Below are 18890 nucleotides of genomic sequence, written 5' to 3'. Positions count from 1 at the left end.
TTTGGCTTTATTGGAGGCTTCTAGCAGAGGTGTTTTGCAGTTAGTAATCAAACAGATAACCTATAAAAGTTCTGAATCATCAGGTGGGATATGGGAAGGAAGGAGAGGTAGACATAATTTAAAAAGAAAATAGAATATGAGACATTGTCCTGAGATAGCTGCTTATGTATTGTATATATGCAACCATGATTCTTTACCAAACCAAGACTGAGAAATGAAGCTTTTAAAAGTGAGAGGGGAGAAAAACTTGTTTCTTATTGGGAGTGTCTGTGGTGGGCAGCCCTCTTGGATGGAGCTGTAGCAAGACAGAACTCAGCTTCACAGTTTTTTATCAGTGTCTCTGAAATCTTTCTTCTGTTTAAAGGTTCCTCCTGAAGATACAGCTTCACCAAGAACTTCGTTCAGTGTTCAGGGGCTCAGGCCCTACACAGAGTATGTCTTTTCAATTCGTTGCATGAAGGAGGATGGAGTGGGCTACTGGAGTGACTGGAGTGAAGAGAAAACTGGCGTCACCACTGAAGATAGTAAGTATTATATAAAACTAGGTGACTGACCTACCAAATATGTGATTACTCATAAATAGCCAGTTGAAGTTGTGTATCCTCACTCAGGCTCTTTGATTATACATGCAGCAAGCTGCCCCTGCCTTACTTTCTGTACTGACTGACTTCACCCAGTCCATGCTTCTTCCATGAGAATAGTATCCCATAAAGCTAATCTTAGAAGTGGTCCCTGAAAACATCTAAAGCAGGAGGTAGGAAAGAAGCTTTCTTCACAGCAAGTTATGTTCCCAGAATCTTTTAGAAGAGACATAAGCTTTGTGCTTGTTTTTTTTTGTTCTGAAGGTTATCCTCTGTAGCAGAAGCTCTTCTGCTATGTGAAAATTCTGGGGTTTTTTGCTTTAGCTAATGAACAGCTCTGTGTTTAGGAGGCTCTTAGATAGTCATAGATAAGCAAGCATCAGTAAGTATGAAACAAGATTTTAGTGATACAGGGTACATAAACTTCACAAACTGTTAAGCAAGGCTATGAAATACTGTGTATATGGTAAGTGTGTAGCCTCGTACACACCAAAGCATAAATCATTCTGATTTACTCAACTTTTCCCAAGATACTCTATGTCTACAGAACTTTTTTACTTCTCAGCTCACTTACAGCTGCCTCTGTGCTGTCTTGTACCCACACTTGTTATCATATTTTGTGCATGGTAATCAGTAGTCTTGCTGCCCATTACTAATGCGGTTGTCACTGTGGGAGACATAAGTAGGAATGTCATCTGTTAGCTGGTGACTTTAAGCAAGACTAAGTATATGGAAAATGGTTTTATTTTGATTATTTAACTACAGAAGCCACTGTTTCTTTAACAGTCTTACTGTGGCACAATAATTGGAGTTGTCATCTTGTAGATCAGAACTTGTAGTGTACTTAGGGTGTACATGGAATTGCTGCTATCATGGTGTAATGAGGAAAACTTACTGCTCTCAGCTGTTGCTATATCTGGATCATTTTTAATCTTGCACAAAAGGACTTTGCAAGCAGGATTTATACAGCTTCAAAGTATAAATAAACCAATTACTAAAGATACACAAAACATAGCAAACCACTAGGTTGAGCTTTAAGTTCACAGCCCTGAAAAAAAAAAAAAAACCCAAAAAAACTAACCAGCCATAAAAACAAAAAAACTGCCTAAGAGCCTCAGTAAAGAGTCAGTCTTCACTGTTTAGTTGAACAAATCCTGGGTGTCAGAAAGTGTCCGTTCAGCTTTACTACCAGCTCATCTACTTGTCTGGCCTTTCAGCTCCTTGTGAGGTTCCAGACAGCTGTTATGACATTGTTTCCATTGACTTGTATGCAGGTGTGCTGTGTTGTCCTGCACTCACTCCTGTCCTTGAGTCCCCTCTTTTCACCTCATTGTGACAGTATGGTTTTGTATTCTGTGGCTCCTGTCTAAACCTAAGCAATGAGGATTTTAGGACTCAGTGCCAATTTAGACTGAGGTGCTGTTTTGCTGTGGTGACTGGCTTTGGAAAAATGCTGCTATGAGTGATTAAGTACCCATATCTTATTTTAGCCTCAGAACAAAGATATTTTAGTAAAAAATTGACATGAGGCAGGTCGTGTTGCATTGATGATCTATATTAGACAAGATGAACAACTGCTTCTGTTTCATATGAATGAAATCAGGGTACTCAAATGAGATTTTTAAGAATTCCCTTTGCCCGTTCTTCCCTCCTGATGTAAAGCATAAGAGACAGGATGCAGACTGTTGGCTTGGTACTGTCTTTTGGAGGCAAAACAACAAAAATCATAACAATTAATATAAAATGTGCAGAAAAACTTCCAGATCAAATACAGTATATCAAGATTATATATATAAATGCGTTTTGAAATCATCTTTGTACTAGGGCTAAGGCCCTCACAAAGGATTGTCCACATTTTATTGTTTATGCACTCTAATAGATTGATTAATTCTACTTTGAAATGAAATTTGTAGTAGAAGCACATCTTAAATTTTTTACAGTACTGATGCCAGAGAGTTGTATTATAGTACTGCAGTTCTATTAGCCTTTTTAGTGTAAAGAATATAGGAAACATAGGGAATTCTGGCAGGAGAAATCTGTCTTCTTGTTAACCTCTCTGTGCTTTCCTTTTTTAGGTGACTTGATACTGGGGGGTAGGGAGACTGTTGCAGCTACAGACCATAGCAAAATTTGTAACATACAGACATGCAGGACTTTGCCTCTGGTCTCAGGCTGCATGATGCAAGTTTGGTCATACCTCACTTACCACTGTTATCTTCAGCCCATCATTACATATGCTCGGCATGGTGACTCTTAGTTATTATGATACTACACATTCAGAACAGAACTGGTGTTTTTCAGGAAATCTTTCTATGTAAGTGTTCAGTTAACATACCAAGCTATAATTTTATTTGAGGAACTAACAAAGCTCTTTTATATCTGCTTTTATTAAAAATAGTGATTTTTTTAGAAATTATAGGTATATAGTGATAGTCTAAGGATTAGTTAAATAAAATACATTAAATAAATAAGAAAACAAAGTAAATAGATATATTTCCACTATTAAGCATTGTTTCTTTCATCAGAACCATCTAAAGGACCACCTGTATGGAGGATCATTGATGCATCTCACTCACCAGGTTACTGGACTGTGCATCTGATGTGGAAGGTAAAGCAATATGATAAGCTGCAGGAGTTGAGCATTCTTTTAAAGAAATGAGCTTTCAAGTAGCAAAGTTTGCCTCAGCATACTTGGGTAGATAGCTGGGATAGTAGAGGTTTTTTAGAAGTAATTTTAGTATTCTTGCTATAATAGTTATGAAAAATGAAAAGTACAGATGTAAAAAGCCATCAGCTAACTGACGTACATCCATGATCCAGAGCATATGGAATTCACTTTTAGATTCCTGATGTGCTGTGCTTAAGCAATCTGTGGACTGGGCACTTTCACTTGAACATCTGGTTTACAAAAGTTAACCTTTGTGCTGTGCCTTCTGCAGTGTCCTAACACTTTTGTGTTTCTAACAGACCTTGGAGCCATTTGAAGCCAATGGAGTAATCTTGCAGTATGAAGTAATCGTCAGAGCTAAATCATTTGTCTCCAGTCAACCAGAGAAATACAGTGTCAAGACCACCAACCTTACTTTAAAGCTGCCAAATGGAACTTATGAAGTGACTGTGATTGCCCGTAATGGAGCTGGGGCATCCCCTCCATCAGTTTTACTTATCCCAGCAAGTAATTCAAAAGGTTAGTGTCCTAATAATGTCTCTTTCAAATGCATCTGCATGGCCTTTGTTGTAAATTGATTACTTATTGTTTTGTTTCTTAGCATAACTGACATTTTTGTTTTCATAAAATGGCTTGGTTTGGAAAGGGATGTTAAAGCTCATCTAGTTCCAAGCCCTCTGCCTGTGCAGAGACACCTCCCACTAGAAGAGGTCGCTCGAAGCCCCATCCAACCTGCTCTCAAACAGTTCCAGTAATGGGACCTCTATCACTGTTTGCTTTTTTAAAAAATCAAAGGGCTGGGGAACCAGTTGTCCTTTACTTCATGAATATACTGCCAGACCATTGTTCTTCTGCTTTCTAATCATCTCTTCTCCCCCACCCTTTCTTCTCTTGTCTCAGTCTCACTCCCATATTTTTAGTACCTTGCCTGGTTGCTTTATTATCTACTGTATTACTTTGGATTATGTTTGTTTCATTGTGCAGTAGTAGTAACAACACTGTTTTCTCCTTACCTGTTGCCTCCTCTTAGACAATTAGAATCAGGACAGGAAGCAAAAAATAGGTATGACAGATGCTTATAAGATAAGACAGATGCTGCTTTTAGTCTAAACACCAGGGGAGAGCCAGAGGTTCTAAGACTATTAGATGAAATAATGAGGGATATGTTTCAAACAGCAGAATTGCAGTCAAAACTGCTTGATAAGGTATGTGAGTATCTGTATTACAATGGGAATTTAAAGTATGCTGGGGTTGGATTTCTCCCTGCAAAATAATTTTTCTTTTGAAAGTGCAGTAAGGCACTTCCTGTCTTTAAGAACAGAGAAGCTGAGTCTAATGTCCAGTTTTTAAGTAGCCTAATACTGCTGATTTTGTATCTCTGATACAAAGATTCAGATGTAAGCTTCCAGATTCAGAAAATGGCTTTTACATTTACTCAGCTTCTGTCAGATTGTCACCATTGCAGTAAACCCAAAGTATCCAACCCAAAGTATCCATATTTCATAAAATAGCTATTATTAATATCTAGTAGAAGAACTGTCAATATATATAATTTTTCTGTTTTCTTTCATCACAGCTCCTGTGAGGAATGTTAGAACACTACCTAAGGATGGCAAGTTGTGGGTAGGATGGACTTCTCCTAACAGTTATGTTGTTAAATATGTGATTGAATGGTGTCTGGTGTCCAATACCTCAGACTGCATCATAGAATGGCAGATTGAACCAGGAAATGTTCAAGGCGCTTATTTAAAAGGTATTTAAAAGTTTGTAAATTTACAAATATTTTGTAGAAGACTCTAAAAATTTAATAAGTATGTTCAAAGTGAACTCATGCTGACTAGAATTTTATTGTAGCACAGGAGTCTGGGATAGCGCTATGGGCTTTTCCTATTTTATCATGGATGTGGAAGTATCTGTATATTTTTGTCAAATATGAAACTGTTTAATCTTGCATTTTGAAATGCTTATTATATGCCATCAAGGGTTTTACCTGCATTTTGGTTTTAGTTGTCTTGTTCTTGGAAACCATTAAAATAGTGAAAAGACGGACTTCCTGCAAAATCAGATTCTCTGATCCCTCTTTCAGTTCAAGTAATGAAAATTATCAGTTTTACAGTTCTTTCTGTCTTATCAGTCTTACAGTTTATGACCAGCGTATCAAATCAAGAACTTTGGGGTTCAGTGCTGCTGCAAAAGGCATTTTATTTAAAATAGAAATTATTAAATTTAGCATTTGAATGTGAATCATTATATTGTTTGTTTAGTTGGTATTTTGAAACAGTATATCAATAAGCTCTAAAAAAATAGTCTGCTGCATTAGATAGATAGAGGTGATTTTAATAAAACTGCCAAAACCCAGAATGCTGTGTTAGAATTATATGAGAAGGACAATGAGGATTTTAACTGTCTGTGAAAAAATACGTTTTAAATTCTTTTTATTAGGTGATATAAAGCCATTCAAGTGTTACTTGATAACTGTGTACACTCTGTATGGTGATGGTCAGGGAACTGGGCAGTCTGTGAAGGCTTACCTTCAGCAGGATCGTAAGTATAATGTCAGCTTGGAGAACATGAGCTGACTTTCTTGATTAAAAGTAATAATATCTTTGCTTTAATTTGGACTACGTTTTTTGTCAGTCACATTATTTGGCATGGCTGGTGTTTTACTGCTGTAGCAATATTTCTATGCTGATTTATTTTAAAGTTCAAGTATGAAGCCAAGACTTAAGGAAATTCAGTTGAAGCTTTCATGTGATCTGCCAATTACTGTTTTCTGTATATTTTTTCCCAGTTTCTTTGGAGTTGCTACGTTGTCTGAAAACCATGCTTCGCAGATGAGTTTGCCTGTCTATTCCATTGAAGTTTTTATACAGCAGCAATTCAGTGATCATTAATACACTGTTTCTGTAGATGTGAGTGTGGCCAACAGAAATTAATCTTCATCTCCCATTGCAGGTCCTTCAAAAGGACCAACTGTTCAGACAAAAAAGGTAGGAAAAGCTGAAGCTGTTTTGACATGGAACCATCTCACAGTGGATGAACAAAATGGATTTATTAGAAGTTACACCATATTTTACAAAACTGTCGATGGAAATGAAACAGGTAAGAGAAAGCTGAAAAGTGCTTTATGGCACTGAAGTATGCCATCTGCCCTCTTCCTAATACATGTTCTCAAAAGCAAAATACAGAGTTGAGTGTGTCTGAAAGTCTGTTTTGATGGCATAAAGCTGATGTCTGAGGCATAGCTCTCCTACATACCATACAGAAAGTCTATAATATGGAATTAAGAACATTCAACTTGATTTTGCAGGCATTGTAGTCCCATCTTTCTGTCTAAATGCAGGGTGAGGTGATGGTATAGCAAGATGAAGCAAGACCATTCAAAATGTAAAGGATTTGACTGCATTTATCTGTGGTAAAGTCTTTAAAAAAGGAGGGATGGATTTTTAATTCTCCTGGAGCCCTAGATCAATATATTATTTGAGGTGCATTTTAGCTCTTGGTAGTGTGTGACCAGCAGGCATGACACAGGAAGCTAGCAGTATTGAAAAAGTTGGGGTTTTTTTGGATTTGCTTAAATTGGAAATCCCAATAATTTATGCCTACCGTACTTTTCATTTCTAGATAACCATGTTTTTTCCATTGAATAACAAGCTGTTTCTGGTTAGCCATGTATTCTGCTTATTAGAGACTTTTAAGCCTCAATTTTACTACTAGCTTAGTTCGTAGTTACATTCCGGGGAAAAATGCCCACAGGAAATAACTATAGGCTGCCATTAAGAAAGAGGCTCTATTGAAGCACTCAAACAGAAACAAATGAATCTTAGTATTTCTTGTACAAGTTTGTAGTCTTTCTTTATCTGCTGTATTTTCCATACAGCCATGTATTCTACTAGAACTATCGTGTATGTCTGAAGACCTAGTGTTCTAATGCTACTGTGTGTTTGTGGGACATCTAGTGAATTGTACAGTATAATTTTTTTTTCTCTTCAGCTGTGACAGTGGATCCTTCCAAGACAGAGTATACCCTTTCTTCTCTGACCAGTGACACACTGTATACTGTGCGGATGATGGCATACACTGATGAAGGAGGCAGGAGTGGTCCTGATTTTACCTTTACTACACAAAAATTTGGTAAGAGTGGTACAATTAGTAGAAGTAGGAAGTAATGTTGCAGCAGTTTAACAAGGCTTATTGCAAGATCTGATAGGAGAGGAAAGTTACTTTATTTAGAAGTATTTATTTCAGTTGCAGTCATACTCCCAAAGTTATGATATTCAGTACTCCAACTCAAATATGTTTAGTCAGGATTTCTTCTATTTCCACAGAGAACAAGCTATCCTCTGCAGGTCTGCTGAATTGCTGTTTTATCTTGGCAAACATTCTGGTTTCAGATATGTTTTGTGTATACTTTTGATTTAGGTTGTAGTATTCTTTGTAGCATTCTTCACCCATCTTTGTGTGAATTACTAGGATTTCCTCCAGTACCTTTGTTTTCTCTTCTGGTATCTGATGGCTCCTACCCTGGTCTTACAGAGTCCAGAGCCTTTGGTTTAGTTGAAGGTAGGCTGGCCCTTACTGTCCTGCTGTGGTTGTCTTGAAACTGCAGAGCTGTGCTGCAATCTTTATCTGCTAATCTAGGTCAGCACATGTAATTCCTAAAACCCTTCCTCAGGTTCTGCATTCTCATTCATACCACTGTTAAGGTTTGCTACAGTTCTCTACAGAGACCCATTTTGAAGAGTTTAGTATGTTCAGCTTTGAAGAGTGCTTCCTATTTGTAATGGTAAGAATAACAGTATTAACTGAACTGAGTTGTGGAAAGCACTTATTTAGATTTATGAGCTTTTTTTTTTTCTGTACGGTATTGCTCTTCCCTGAGCATTTTGTAAGGTTTATGTGAGAACGTTTGTAACGTGGGAAGGCATACATAACAGTATTGCAACCTTAAGTGTTTGCAAGCAGAGGGTAGTCTGATGAACAGCATAAACTATGGATAACTAGTGGCCATGCTTACAGTACTGACTTGACCATGATGTTGTTATGGCAGGCAGTAGGCCACTGAAACATCTGTAGCAAAAATTAATTCACATAGATGTTACTGTCATGTGTGCCCAAACTGTAAAATCACTTGATCTGTCAGTATTGCAGCTTCTAGAGCAATCTGCATTTTCTGTTGATGCAAGGCATTAAAATGCTGGGACAGTTTTTCAAGTTTTCAGCCACAGGCTCTTTTCATAAGATGAAAAGTTTCTTCTGAAGATGAAGCTTAAGACTGAGTGCTGCAAATGTATTCTCTTTCAGATTCTCCCTGTCCCTTTGAGAATCTATTCTGCTGATTTCCTTAAAAGCCAGAGAGGTCTATAACAGCTTCTCTTGTTTTTTTCAGGGAAAGGAGAAATTGAAGCCATAGTTGTACCTGTGTGTCTAGCATTCCTGTTGATTGTACTCCTTGGAGTTTTGTTTTGCTTCAACAAACGTGACTTGTAAGTATAAATTAAGTGTTTCTTTCATGCTTCTGGTATTTCTGGGTATAATAGATGGCAGTAATTCGATGCAAACAAGTAAATACTCTGAAGTTAGATCAGGAAAGGGAGGTAAAACACACATGAATTGATTGATGATAAATGTTTTGGTGTCCTCCTTAAAAAATCAGTGTCTCTTCTGATGCTAATTTTTTTCTGCTAGTGATTAGCACACAAACTAAATGTTCCATGTCTTAATTCTATGAGGAAGTTCCTGCTTCTCTTGCTAGAGTTGGTCAGGATTAGGGCTGTTTGGTTTTATCAGAATATACTGTCTGTGTTGTTTCTGTAATCACCATTTGAGAAACAGATGGTTCATACTTTGTGAAGCACAGATCTGTTTGCTTACTGTACTTCAGCTGTTCAAGTTTTACAGCCAAAAAAAATTAAGGAGACATCTGTCTACTTTGTATACCCTCAGTGCCTATTTACTATCTGCTGGGAAACATCCTGTTGCCTCCTTCTTCCTCTACCTCAGAACTCTTGTCTGTGGCTTTAGCTGAGAGCTTATTGCTGAATTGTGTTTCCTGGCAAGGGTTAGACCTTCTTCTGTTTCTCCAGTGAGCTAGCTGTTTCTAATTAGAGATAGTATTTTGTGCCTGCCTGCTACTTGCCTGCTTTTGACCTGCCTGCTACTCTCAAAATCAGTTTTTAATGGATGTCAGTTGAAAAGCCCATCTGGTGATGTCCTTCATAGTTCCTCTACAGACAAGCCTGTTAATAAAAAGCAGGTTAGATGTATCAAAAGTTTCAAAGTTAGTTTGGTTAGGTCTTTAATCTTGCTCATCTTTTGTAGCTCTGAACTCCAAGTTTTTATTTGAGTATTTTCACTTTAATTGTGAAGTTTGCTTAGATTTTGGCAGGTGTGATATTCATACTTGTCTTAAACATAGGTGTATTTTTATCATGACGTGCATCATAGACTTTACCTAAATAATTGCTCTGCAGATTCTAGAGTGCTAAAAATTTGAAAATTCCTCATTGATCATTACCATTTGTTGTTTTGCCTAATGTTGGATGGCTACACCTAATGTGTGGAGAAGTTATAAGTGCAGTTCTGTGTTTTGCTAAGTAGTGCATCTTCCTACAAACGAGTAAAGTGCAGGAAGCATTCCCATTTGGAAATAAAGACTAGCAAAATTGCTGTGTAAGGGAGTGGTATCTTGGATTATGCAATACTTGCTGTCAACACAGGAATCTGGGGAGTGCATCTTGTAATTTTATTGGTTTTAATCCTTTACAGAATTAAAAAGCATATCTGGCCTATTGTCCCTGATCCATCCAAGAGTAACATTGCTCAGTGGTCTCCTCAAGTTCCAGCTAAGGTAATGCTCATCTTTCTGCATCCTGTAGCTTCCTAGTATACAAGGCTTCAGATAAAGTAACCAGTGGGAGTCTGCTGTATTTTTGCACACATGCATCTTGAGGGAGAAAAACCTGGATGTTAAGTTTCATGACATTGTTATACAATAGAATATTATACAATGTTATACAATAGAAACCTATTGCATCAGTAGGTTTATCATCAGAAATACATGGTCCTTAGAACAAATTCACAGTGTAGAGCATACTTTAACATTGTGAATTATATTTCATATTCTGTTTACTATTTGGAGGGTCAAGTCCTAATTATTTTATTCAGTCATGGGAAATCAGAACTAAGTAAACAGAATTTGCTACTCTCATTCTTAAAACCCTGCAATAAGGCTTGGACTTGATGATCTTCAAAGTCTTCCAAACAAAACTGTTTGCACAGAGAAGTCATGAATGGGAGAGAAAGCTTTAAAAGTTGCTCACAGATGTGGAGATGGCAGAAAAATTTATGCCCTATGTGGGGTGAACATCTTGCAAATTCTGTTCAGTAAACTGTGGCTAACTTGTATGAAGAGGTGCCATTTTGTTTAATACGTGATTGGAAGTAATGTATGTGTGGCCTCAATATAGAATATTCCTGAGCTGCACAGCATATGGTTCTATGCTATAGCTCTTAATTATTAAAATTAGAGCAAAGCTTGCCCATTCACTCGGATTTATAATAGATGCATAATTAAGACTTTGTATTGGAAACTTTGTATTGGAAATCAGATACTTTAGCAATAATGTCAAACTTAGCAAGAAGACAACTTACATGAAGAAACTTGAAACAATTGCAGCATAAGAATTAAGATATGTATTGGCATTTTTGATTTTAACATAATCTTTGTCTTAGGCAACATCCGTCTCTTTCTTTCAGCATAACTTTAGTTCCAAAGATCAGATGTACCCAGAAGGCAGCTTTACAGATGTAAGCGTTGTAGAAATAGAAGCTGATGACAAGAAGTCTTTTTCAGATCAAGATCTAAAACCCTTTGACTTGCTTAAAAAGGAAAAAAGTACTTCAGAAGGACACAGCAGTGGTATTGGAGGATCCTCATGCATGTCTTCTCCTAGGCAAAGTGTCTCTGACAGCGATGAAGGTGAAACTACACAAAACACATCAAGCACTGTGCAGTATTCAACTGTCGTACTTAATGGCTACAGAGACCAGACACCTGTACAAGTCTTTTCAAGGTCTGAGTCAACTCAGCCACTGCTCGATTCAGAAGAGAGATCAGAGGATCATGCTGGAGGAGGTGATGGTGCAACACAGAGGCAGCAGTATTTCAGACAAAATGGTGGTCAGGATGCAGCCAACATAGACAGGCCATGCTTTGAGAGAACAAAGGAAATTGCTCCTGCTAATGAGGGAGATCTTGTTGGATTTGCACAAGTGCAGATCTCAGGTCAGAGTTCTCAGCCATTGGGCCTTGGGCTGGAAGAAAATACCCAGGAAGATGCTCTGTCAGACGTTTTACAGGGAAGTGCTGAAGGACAAACTGTGAGACCTGGAACAGGGGAAGGAAATCCACCATCAGTTGAGGAAATGCCAAAAAGTTACCTCCCACAAACTGTGAGACAAGGCGGCTATATGCCTCAGTAAGAGAAGAGACTGGCTCTTCTTAGGCCATCATTAGTGCCTATTCACACTTTCTCCTGTGTTTCTGATAAATTAAGCTAGGTATTTTTATCTGAATGCAGATAGAAATACTGAAATTATGTGAAGAGTCATTTGATGAAGTACAATAAGGACTGTGTTTTTGTGGAAAATTCACAATCCAGACCTTCTGAAGACTTACTTTTATGCACTACATAAAATCTTACAGCTGGATAGCTGAACAAGCTTTTATGCTACCTTGGGTTTTTTGTGTCTTGTCATATCAGAATTACACATGATTGAAAATGGCAAGTTTGAATTAATTACATCAGCCAATAGACCTCCTAGAAGAAATACTTTGATTTGTGGTGGTATACAAGCCTAAAAATTTGGCTTTAGTTGCTTGGAGCATCTCTGTGCAAAAGTAAGGTTGAAGCTTAATATTCTAACATGGAAGAGTACTCATATCATGTACTTTTCAGTAGCTTGATGGACTTTCTGAATTTTGACTTGCCCGGTGTCTCAGTTTTCAGCTTACCAGACATGCAAATCATGTTCATTGTTGTTTAAAAACTATAAAAATTAAACAGAACTTGCTATGGTGTGCAAATAAGAAAGCATCATGATTGCTTGACTCTGAGTGCTACTATAGTAATTGATATTCTGCCTACATTTAGATATGCATGCACATGAACTTTATAGTAATTTGGTCTAAAATGTGCCTTGCAACTCGATGCACAGCAGTTCAGTGTCACATTCAAGAGTTTAAAAAAAATCTTAAGTGAAAACACAGATTAACAGTTATTTAAACATTTTGTACCCAAATCACTGAGATACCATGCCTCTGGTAATGTTACCTTTGTTTAGTAAGTGCACCTTTGCTGTAAACAGCTTGAGAAGCAAGTAAGGAGTTAAGTTTTTAATACTTTTCTAACTGCTCTGGAGAAAGGGAATATGACGTTCTTCCTGATTGTCTACAATAATTAGTGTGCTGTAGCCTCACTGCTAATGCCACAGACCTCCTTGGAACTGTAAGCAGCAAAAAAACAAAGCATTGAAGTCACTGGAGCTCTCAGAAGGAAAAAAACAGAACGTACACTCTGGATTTGAATATTACTGGTGGTATGTATCTGTTAGCAGTCATGAGCCACAAATAATGTTTTCATGATTGTTAAAATTCCTTACCTTATTTGTGTGCCTCACTTTTTCCCTCTTCGTACAGTTTGCATTTTACTGAAGAAGATACATTTCTTGAAGACTGTCTCTGCCAGGGTTTAAAGAAAAATGAAATTACATTAAAATAACCCCTTTTCCAGTAATAACTAGAAATTTTATGGCACTCTTGTAGATACTTATTTTAACCTTAACTTAGTCTAGTTAGCTTTCTGATCTGACACTAATGAAACCTTAATTCAAAACACTAAATGCTGTGTTGTTAGAATGAAACAAGGGTTTTATTTCTCCTTTAGCAAAAGAACTACGTATTTAAGACCACCCAACTTTTTGTTCTGTGACCTCTGGTGCTGCTGTTCTGCAAAGCACTTGCTTTGGAAAGGCAGGTGTCAGTATCATTTCAATTTCCCTTGTCCTTGTCTGCCAGCTTGCATTGAAGGACAGGCATACGTATAAACATTCGCATGTCTTCTGCATTTTTTACAAAGAAATTCAGTGATAGAGTAAATCCATTAGATTCCATTAGACTCTTGAAGTCTGAACTGTTCAAAACTGATAAAGAATGCAGAATCTGTAACAACATTTCAGTATTCCACAGTTCCTTTCTCCCAACAGTATTTCTAGTATCTGGGCACTTTTTTAAAAACTAAAAGGCTGTGTTGCAGCTTACTACTGCTCCTCTCTTCAAATCAGTCCCCTTCCTCTGCATTCCACCTCAGCACTTTCAAACTCTCTCCCAGATGGCAACAGCATAATGAAAACTGTGCTGTCACAAGGCATCAGAGACTTTCATTTTTCAGAGGTGGAAGCAACATTCCTTTGTCAGAACACATTCTTCTTGGAAAACAATAGCATTACTATACTTGGGGATGGCTCACCTTCTCTATGCAAACTTCATAGTGACTGTAGAAACTGCAAGTAAAAGGGAAAGTTGAGCAGTTTAACAAGTGTGTGTTCTTGTTATAACTGCTCTTCATCTAATCCACCTCCTGCTTATCTCTGAAATACTGTGGGCCACGACCTGGCTACCTAATCTGAATATTGCTTCAGGGGCCCATAGGTTATCAAAAACATACTGATGATTTTTTTTTTTTTTAATTATTTGTTGTGATCCAGTGATGCTTACTTTTGATAGCCCATGTCTTATTTGAGGGACTTCAGTTATTCCATGTTTCCTGAATTGCTCTTTACCTTTCTGTTGTGTAAAGTGATTTTGTTCTCTGTTGCTGTTAATCATGGACCATTTCCAACACTGAACAAGCAGCAGCAAGAGATTCTCATTTTAAAGGTCTGTCCTACTCGGTTCTGTCCTGTCACTTCTGGCATCTTTCTCTGTTGTTTTTGGGCCAGTGATAGTAAACTCACAAATGGTACAGTAGTGTGTCCTAGAGAGAATTCTCTCTGTCTGGCAGAGTCAGGCTTGGACATTTATCTAGGGCTACAATAGTAAAGACTAAGCAGGAGACACTGGTGGGTGAACTGTTCGTAGAAGCCACAGTAAATACAAGTAACAGGTTTACAGCTTGTTCACAAACCTATGTGCCAAATATTATATCATGGAATGTTCAGGGTTTAACTGGATTGTGTATTTTAGATCATAATCTAATTGTATCAAGCAGCTGCATACAGGTTTTAGAGTGTCTGTAATGTAGTTATAGCAATCTGCTGAAATTCTCTGAATTGGGCCCTAACATAGTAATTAAAGCAAAAGCTTCCTCCCATTCCCAGTAACTAAAGTGCACTTTACAAAATAAAGGCATTATTACAACAAAATCACACTTTAGTACTGACACTTTCATGTCCATCTTGATTTCCTGGACTGGATTTTTTCAGGTAGAGATGGGAGAGGGTTTTAGAGACCCTTTTACTTTGCTGTCAAGAAGGGAAAAAATATGAAGTATTTTTCCATTATTAACATGTTTGGAACATCACTAAAGTGCAGGCTAGCTCACAAGAAAAGTGAACACATTTATCTCCATAGTTCTGTTATAGTGGTTCCATCAGAAGAGGACATTGTTGGGATTGTTTCTGGGGTGTGTTGGCTTGCTTTCAGGGTAATTAGTCTAGGAATATCCACTCCCACTGTTTTGAAAGTGGTAGGGTTATGTTTCATATACCCTACTGTAGTAAATTACACTGCCTGTTAAGCCCTAACCTGGCAGAGCAGAGCAAAATTTTTTCTTACCTTCATTCTTGAGTGTTTGTGATAACCGTGTACCCATCTGCTACAGCAGCCTAACAAAAACCTGATTATCAAGACTGGAAAAAACTTCGGCCCTGGGAAGAGGAAAGAGCTTACATGCAAGGGCTTACATTCCTGGTCACTGGAGTAGCCCCATGTCTGGGGTGAAGTTTGCAGCTTTCACTGTAAATAATGAGCACCACCAGATGGTTAAAACTTTTATCAGAGTGTGTAATACATGGCAATCACTATGCTCATTTGACTAAAGTAATTGAACTTGTTGAATTAGTGCCAGGTCTTGAACATCAGAAAGCCACATCACTATATCCTGCTATGGTGCTGACTTCCTGGTGGGATCTGAAGACTCTCAAAATGAGTCAGCAAAATAAATTGTAATTTATGTGCATTAAATGGACCTACGCATACTCTTTGTCTTGAGACAGTTGTTGTAATTGAGACTGTTACTTGGTTAGATTCCTGTAAGTATGTTAAAAAGTTCTCCTGACTGATGGATTGTAAAACTTCATTAATCCCCTGTAACCTCTTGTCTGTTTGCTGGGATGGATACCTATAGTCATTTTAAATTCCAAGATTTGCTTTAATGTTATTCAGGAACAGTTTATAACAAAATTGTTGAATCTTTTTCTCATGAAACAGCAATTTGGGAATTACAGCCAGCAACCACAGTCTTCACCTTAGGTCTTGATCCAGAAAACTGCAGTAAAGTGGAGGCAAAAAGTGCGTAAGTCTGGAGAAGGGTAAAAGTTAGGTATCTTGCATTGGGCTCACAAATTCCCACTTCTCTTCTCCGAAAGTGAAAGGATCAGTTAAAAAAAAAACAAAAACTTAAGCTAAAATACATATGTTTGTCTCCTTTCACTGCTCTTCCTTCTGTGTTACTTGTGCTATCTGAGCCATTTCTAAAAACAAAAGCAGTGCTGACAATGCACACTTGTGCATTTTTAAGGCCATGAGAGTTACTATGAACAAATCTAAAACTAATGGCTAGGGGCCAGATCTCAGCAGTTGTCCTCTTCCCACCCCCTCTTAATTTTAGTGCAAAGGGAGGGTGTGCATTAAGAACCTCCCAGAATGCAGCCTCAGCCAGTATTTGTGTTTATTTGCAAAGGCAACTTTGAAGGGGATATATGCAATAAAGTCACAGATACTCTGCAGAAGCGCACTTCTGTAACAATAGATGAAAATACGTATGGCACAACTGTCTGCAGAGAGCTGGAAAGCTCCAACATCCTCCTGCACAGACTGAGGTGTCCTCTGCACCATCTGCCCCCAGAACAGGCAGTGTGTGGGGTCAGCATTCTCTGCAGTGGTGAAATGGGTAACGCCGGTCGCTTTTCCTCATGCCGAAGCACATTCATCAGTGGATTCAGTCACCTTGCTGTGTTATTTACACTGTCTTGTTTACACTGTCACGTATAGCCTGACGCTTGGATACAGTCAGTGATGGATTGTCTAGTAACCAAGTGTTTTTATTTGGGGATAATAAGTCTATAGTCAAGGTTACTGGTCATCAGATGTTGCTGTGCTGATACATGCATCTAGATAAGCAGAAGCATGGGACACAGGGACAGACATTCTAACAAGGGAAGTGCCTTGATGATGGATCAGATGGCTAGTGAATGTAAACATCAAGTCAAATTTTGTATGTACTTTAACTATGGCTTATTAAGCTACTGGTAATTTGAGTGCCATCTTTAAAGGGCCTGCATAATCCAGCCAGAGGCTAAAATTGTAAATTGCTGCATAAGCTGTCTCTATATGGAAATGTGTTTTAGTATATTACCTTCATTCTTTTGCAAGTTGCATGTTTATTGTCATATAAACTCTGCTTTCTACAATTTACTTTATGGTCATTTTTGAATACTTACTCTTTGTTACCCAACTGAGCCTCTATATTGCTTTTGTCTAGTACATAATATATGAAAACAAAAAAAAATTCCATACTCGCATTCCGTGCTAGAGTTGGCATTTTTCAAGGGTGACGTATTAGTGACAGAGAAGAGTCTGGGGCAGGAGTTGGGCACTATTTAGTAGACAAGAAACAGAGACACGTTCCTGGAGAGGGACATGACCAAGGTACACCAGGACAAAAGGTGGATGTAACTGGTTAAGTGCAGCAGCAGCTGAATTTTCTTCAGTCCTCCCTTTTTAATTGTTCCTGTAAGTATCAGCTGTGAGTTGCCAACCTTGGCACTGAGACATGTCATTGTCCTAGGGACCCAGCTGTGTTCTGCTGCTGGCCAGGGGTCTGTGTGGCCACCAGGAAAGAGGTGGCTGTGTCTACCTTCGTTTTTGTGTTCTGAAATAAGAAGTGGAAGTCCTGGCAAGATTGCTTAGGTCTGTTGAAAATGAGTGCCCAAAAATGCTGTTCTAAAAAAACAGTACGGGAGTGAGGAGCTGCCTGCTCCCACAGACTCGTTTCCAAGGAAGGAGTTGGAGAACTGGCTGTCTTAGATTGCCTTCAGTCTCACCTGGGTTTGGTTCTTCAGTTTCTAATGGGTTGAGAACCATTAGAAAGGCCATTGCTGGCCTTTACTGAACTTGAATCTCAGTACAGAGAAAGCACAGCTGAAACTTCAAAGGAGGGTCATATCTGCAAAAGGCTTCAAGAATGGTGCATGAGAAAACTGATTAATTCTGGATAAATTCTCAGATCCATGCAAAACTGAGGGGTATGGTGGGGGGCAGGTAGGGGTATAATATCATGTGTCACCTCCAGCACCAGAAGTAGTTTCAGTAAGTGCTACAAAAGAGCCATTTCTTTTTTTTTTTTTTTTTTGGATTCCCTCCTTCCTCTGCCTTTGTCATTAAAAGCTCTGGCCCTAATTTCATACTCCCACCACCCACTACCCTGAGTGGTACATTAAATCCAGGCTGTGGGCAGGACCAGCAGACAGGTCAGCACCCCAGTGCCCTCTGGGACTCATTCCACACAATAGCTGTTCCACACAAAACAAGCTCAGATTACTGGCTTCTTGTCCCTGCAGGCTCACTGGCAGGCTGGGATTTGCCAGTAGGAAGCCTGTTCTCATGCATTGCTACAGCCTGAATCACACATTTAACCATCCAGATAAGGACTCACCACTGACCCTCATTTGCGACCAGTATGCATTCCCATGGCTTTGAAAACAAACAGAGGACTCAAGTACAATTTTAGGCCAGACCTGTGACAGCAAAACTCTTCCTGCTTGAACGGATGGAGCTTTTTCTCCTGTTTTGAGGAGATCTAGCATTTGAGAAAGAACACACGTGGCCATGTGTGCACCAAAGAGCCAGGGGGCTGAGCCCCCAGTGCACAGTGACTGCCTCCACCACCACTGCCTGCAGCTGTCAGCTTGGTTATGGAGAAGGCGAGGGTGCTATTTTGATTCTGAAATATACTTCCCTAGATGGGGAGGGCAGGAATAATGTAATAATCTTTAAAACATATTCTGACTGCCATTTATCATTAATGATGTTGAACTTACCCTTTGCTGAGACACCTGAAGAGGCTCCTTTCTTCCTATCTTCCTCTCCTCCCCACTTACTGATGGCCCCAAGACAATAGCAGGTGCTTCCAGAGCCTACTCAGGGCTCTGGAACCAAGTCCGTCTTATGCTCCATTTCTGCATGCATTTTTACTCAGTTTGCTGGGTATATGCCCTCTTTCAGTGAAACCAGTAAGGTTCCTCTCTGTGTCTTCTCTTTTTACTTCTGCCATTCAGATAGATAACATACAGAGTACATATCTGTAAGTGAAAGCAAATTGAATGATTACCCAAGTACAAAGAATAAAGGAACTCCTGTC

The 18890-nt window shown here is 38.6% G+C and overlaps 1 protein-coding gene across 4 annotated transcripts in view; it reads left to right on the top strand.

Annotated features, from left to right (window-relative positions):
* IL6ST (interleukin 6 cytokine family signal transducer) overlaps positions 1-16985 on the top strand; it is a 30462-nt gene extending 13477 nt beyond the window's left edge. Inside the window, exons 7-18 of one of the 4 annotated variants that reach the window (XR_011723382.1) lie at positions 365-524; positions 3107-3189; positions 3549-3768; positions 4826-5002; positions 5692-5793; positions 6205-6351; positions 7243-7383; positions 8639-8735; positions 10018-10099; positions 11008-12849; positions 15740-15820; positions 16212-16985. Coding sequence is in view for 1 of the 4 variants with exons in the window: in XM_071731386.1 (XP_071587487.1) it covers positions 365-524; positions 3107-3189; positions 3549-3768; positions 4826-5002; positions 5692-5793; positions 6205-6351; positions 7243-7383; positions 8639-8735; positions 10018-10099; positions 11008-11733 (1935 nt within the window). In the remaining 3 variants the exon portion in view is untranslated. Of the gene's footprint in view, positions 1-364; positions 525-3106; positions 3190-3548; positions 3769-4825; positions 5003-5691; positions 5794-6204; positions 6352-7242; positions 7384-8638; positions 8736-10017; positions 10100-11007 lie in introns of all 4 variants that reach the window. The other 3 variants (XR_011723381.1, XR_011723380.1, XM_071731386.1) reach the window with 3 other exon arrangements.
* The last annotated feature ends 1905 nt before the right edge of the window (positions 16986-18890 follow it).

The sequence above is a fragment of the Heliangelus exortis genome, chromosome Z (assembly GCF_036169615.1).
Source record: "Heliangelus exortis chromosome Z, bHelExo1.hap1, whole genome shotgun sequence".
Lineage (NCBI taxonomy): Eukaryota > Metazoa > Chordata > Aves > Apodiformes > Trochilidae > Heliangelus > Heliangelus exortis.
This window is presented reverse-complemented; position numbering and strand designations above follow the sequence as displayed.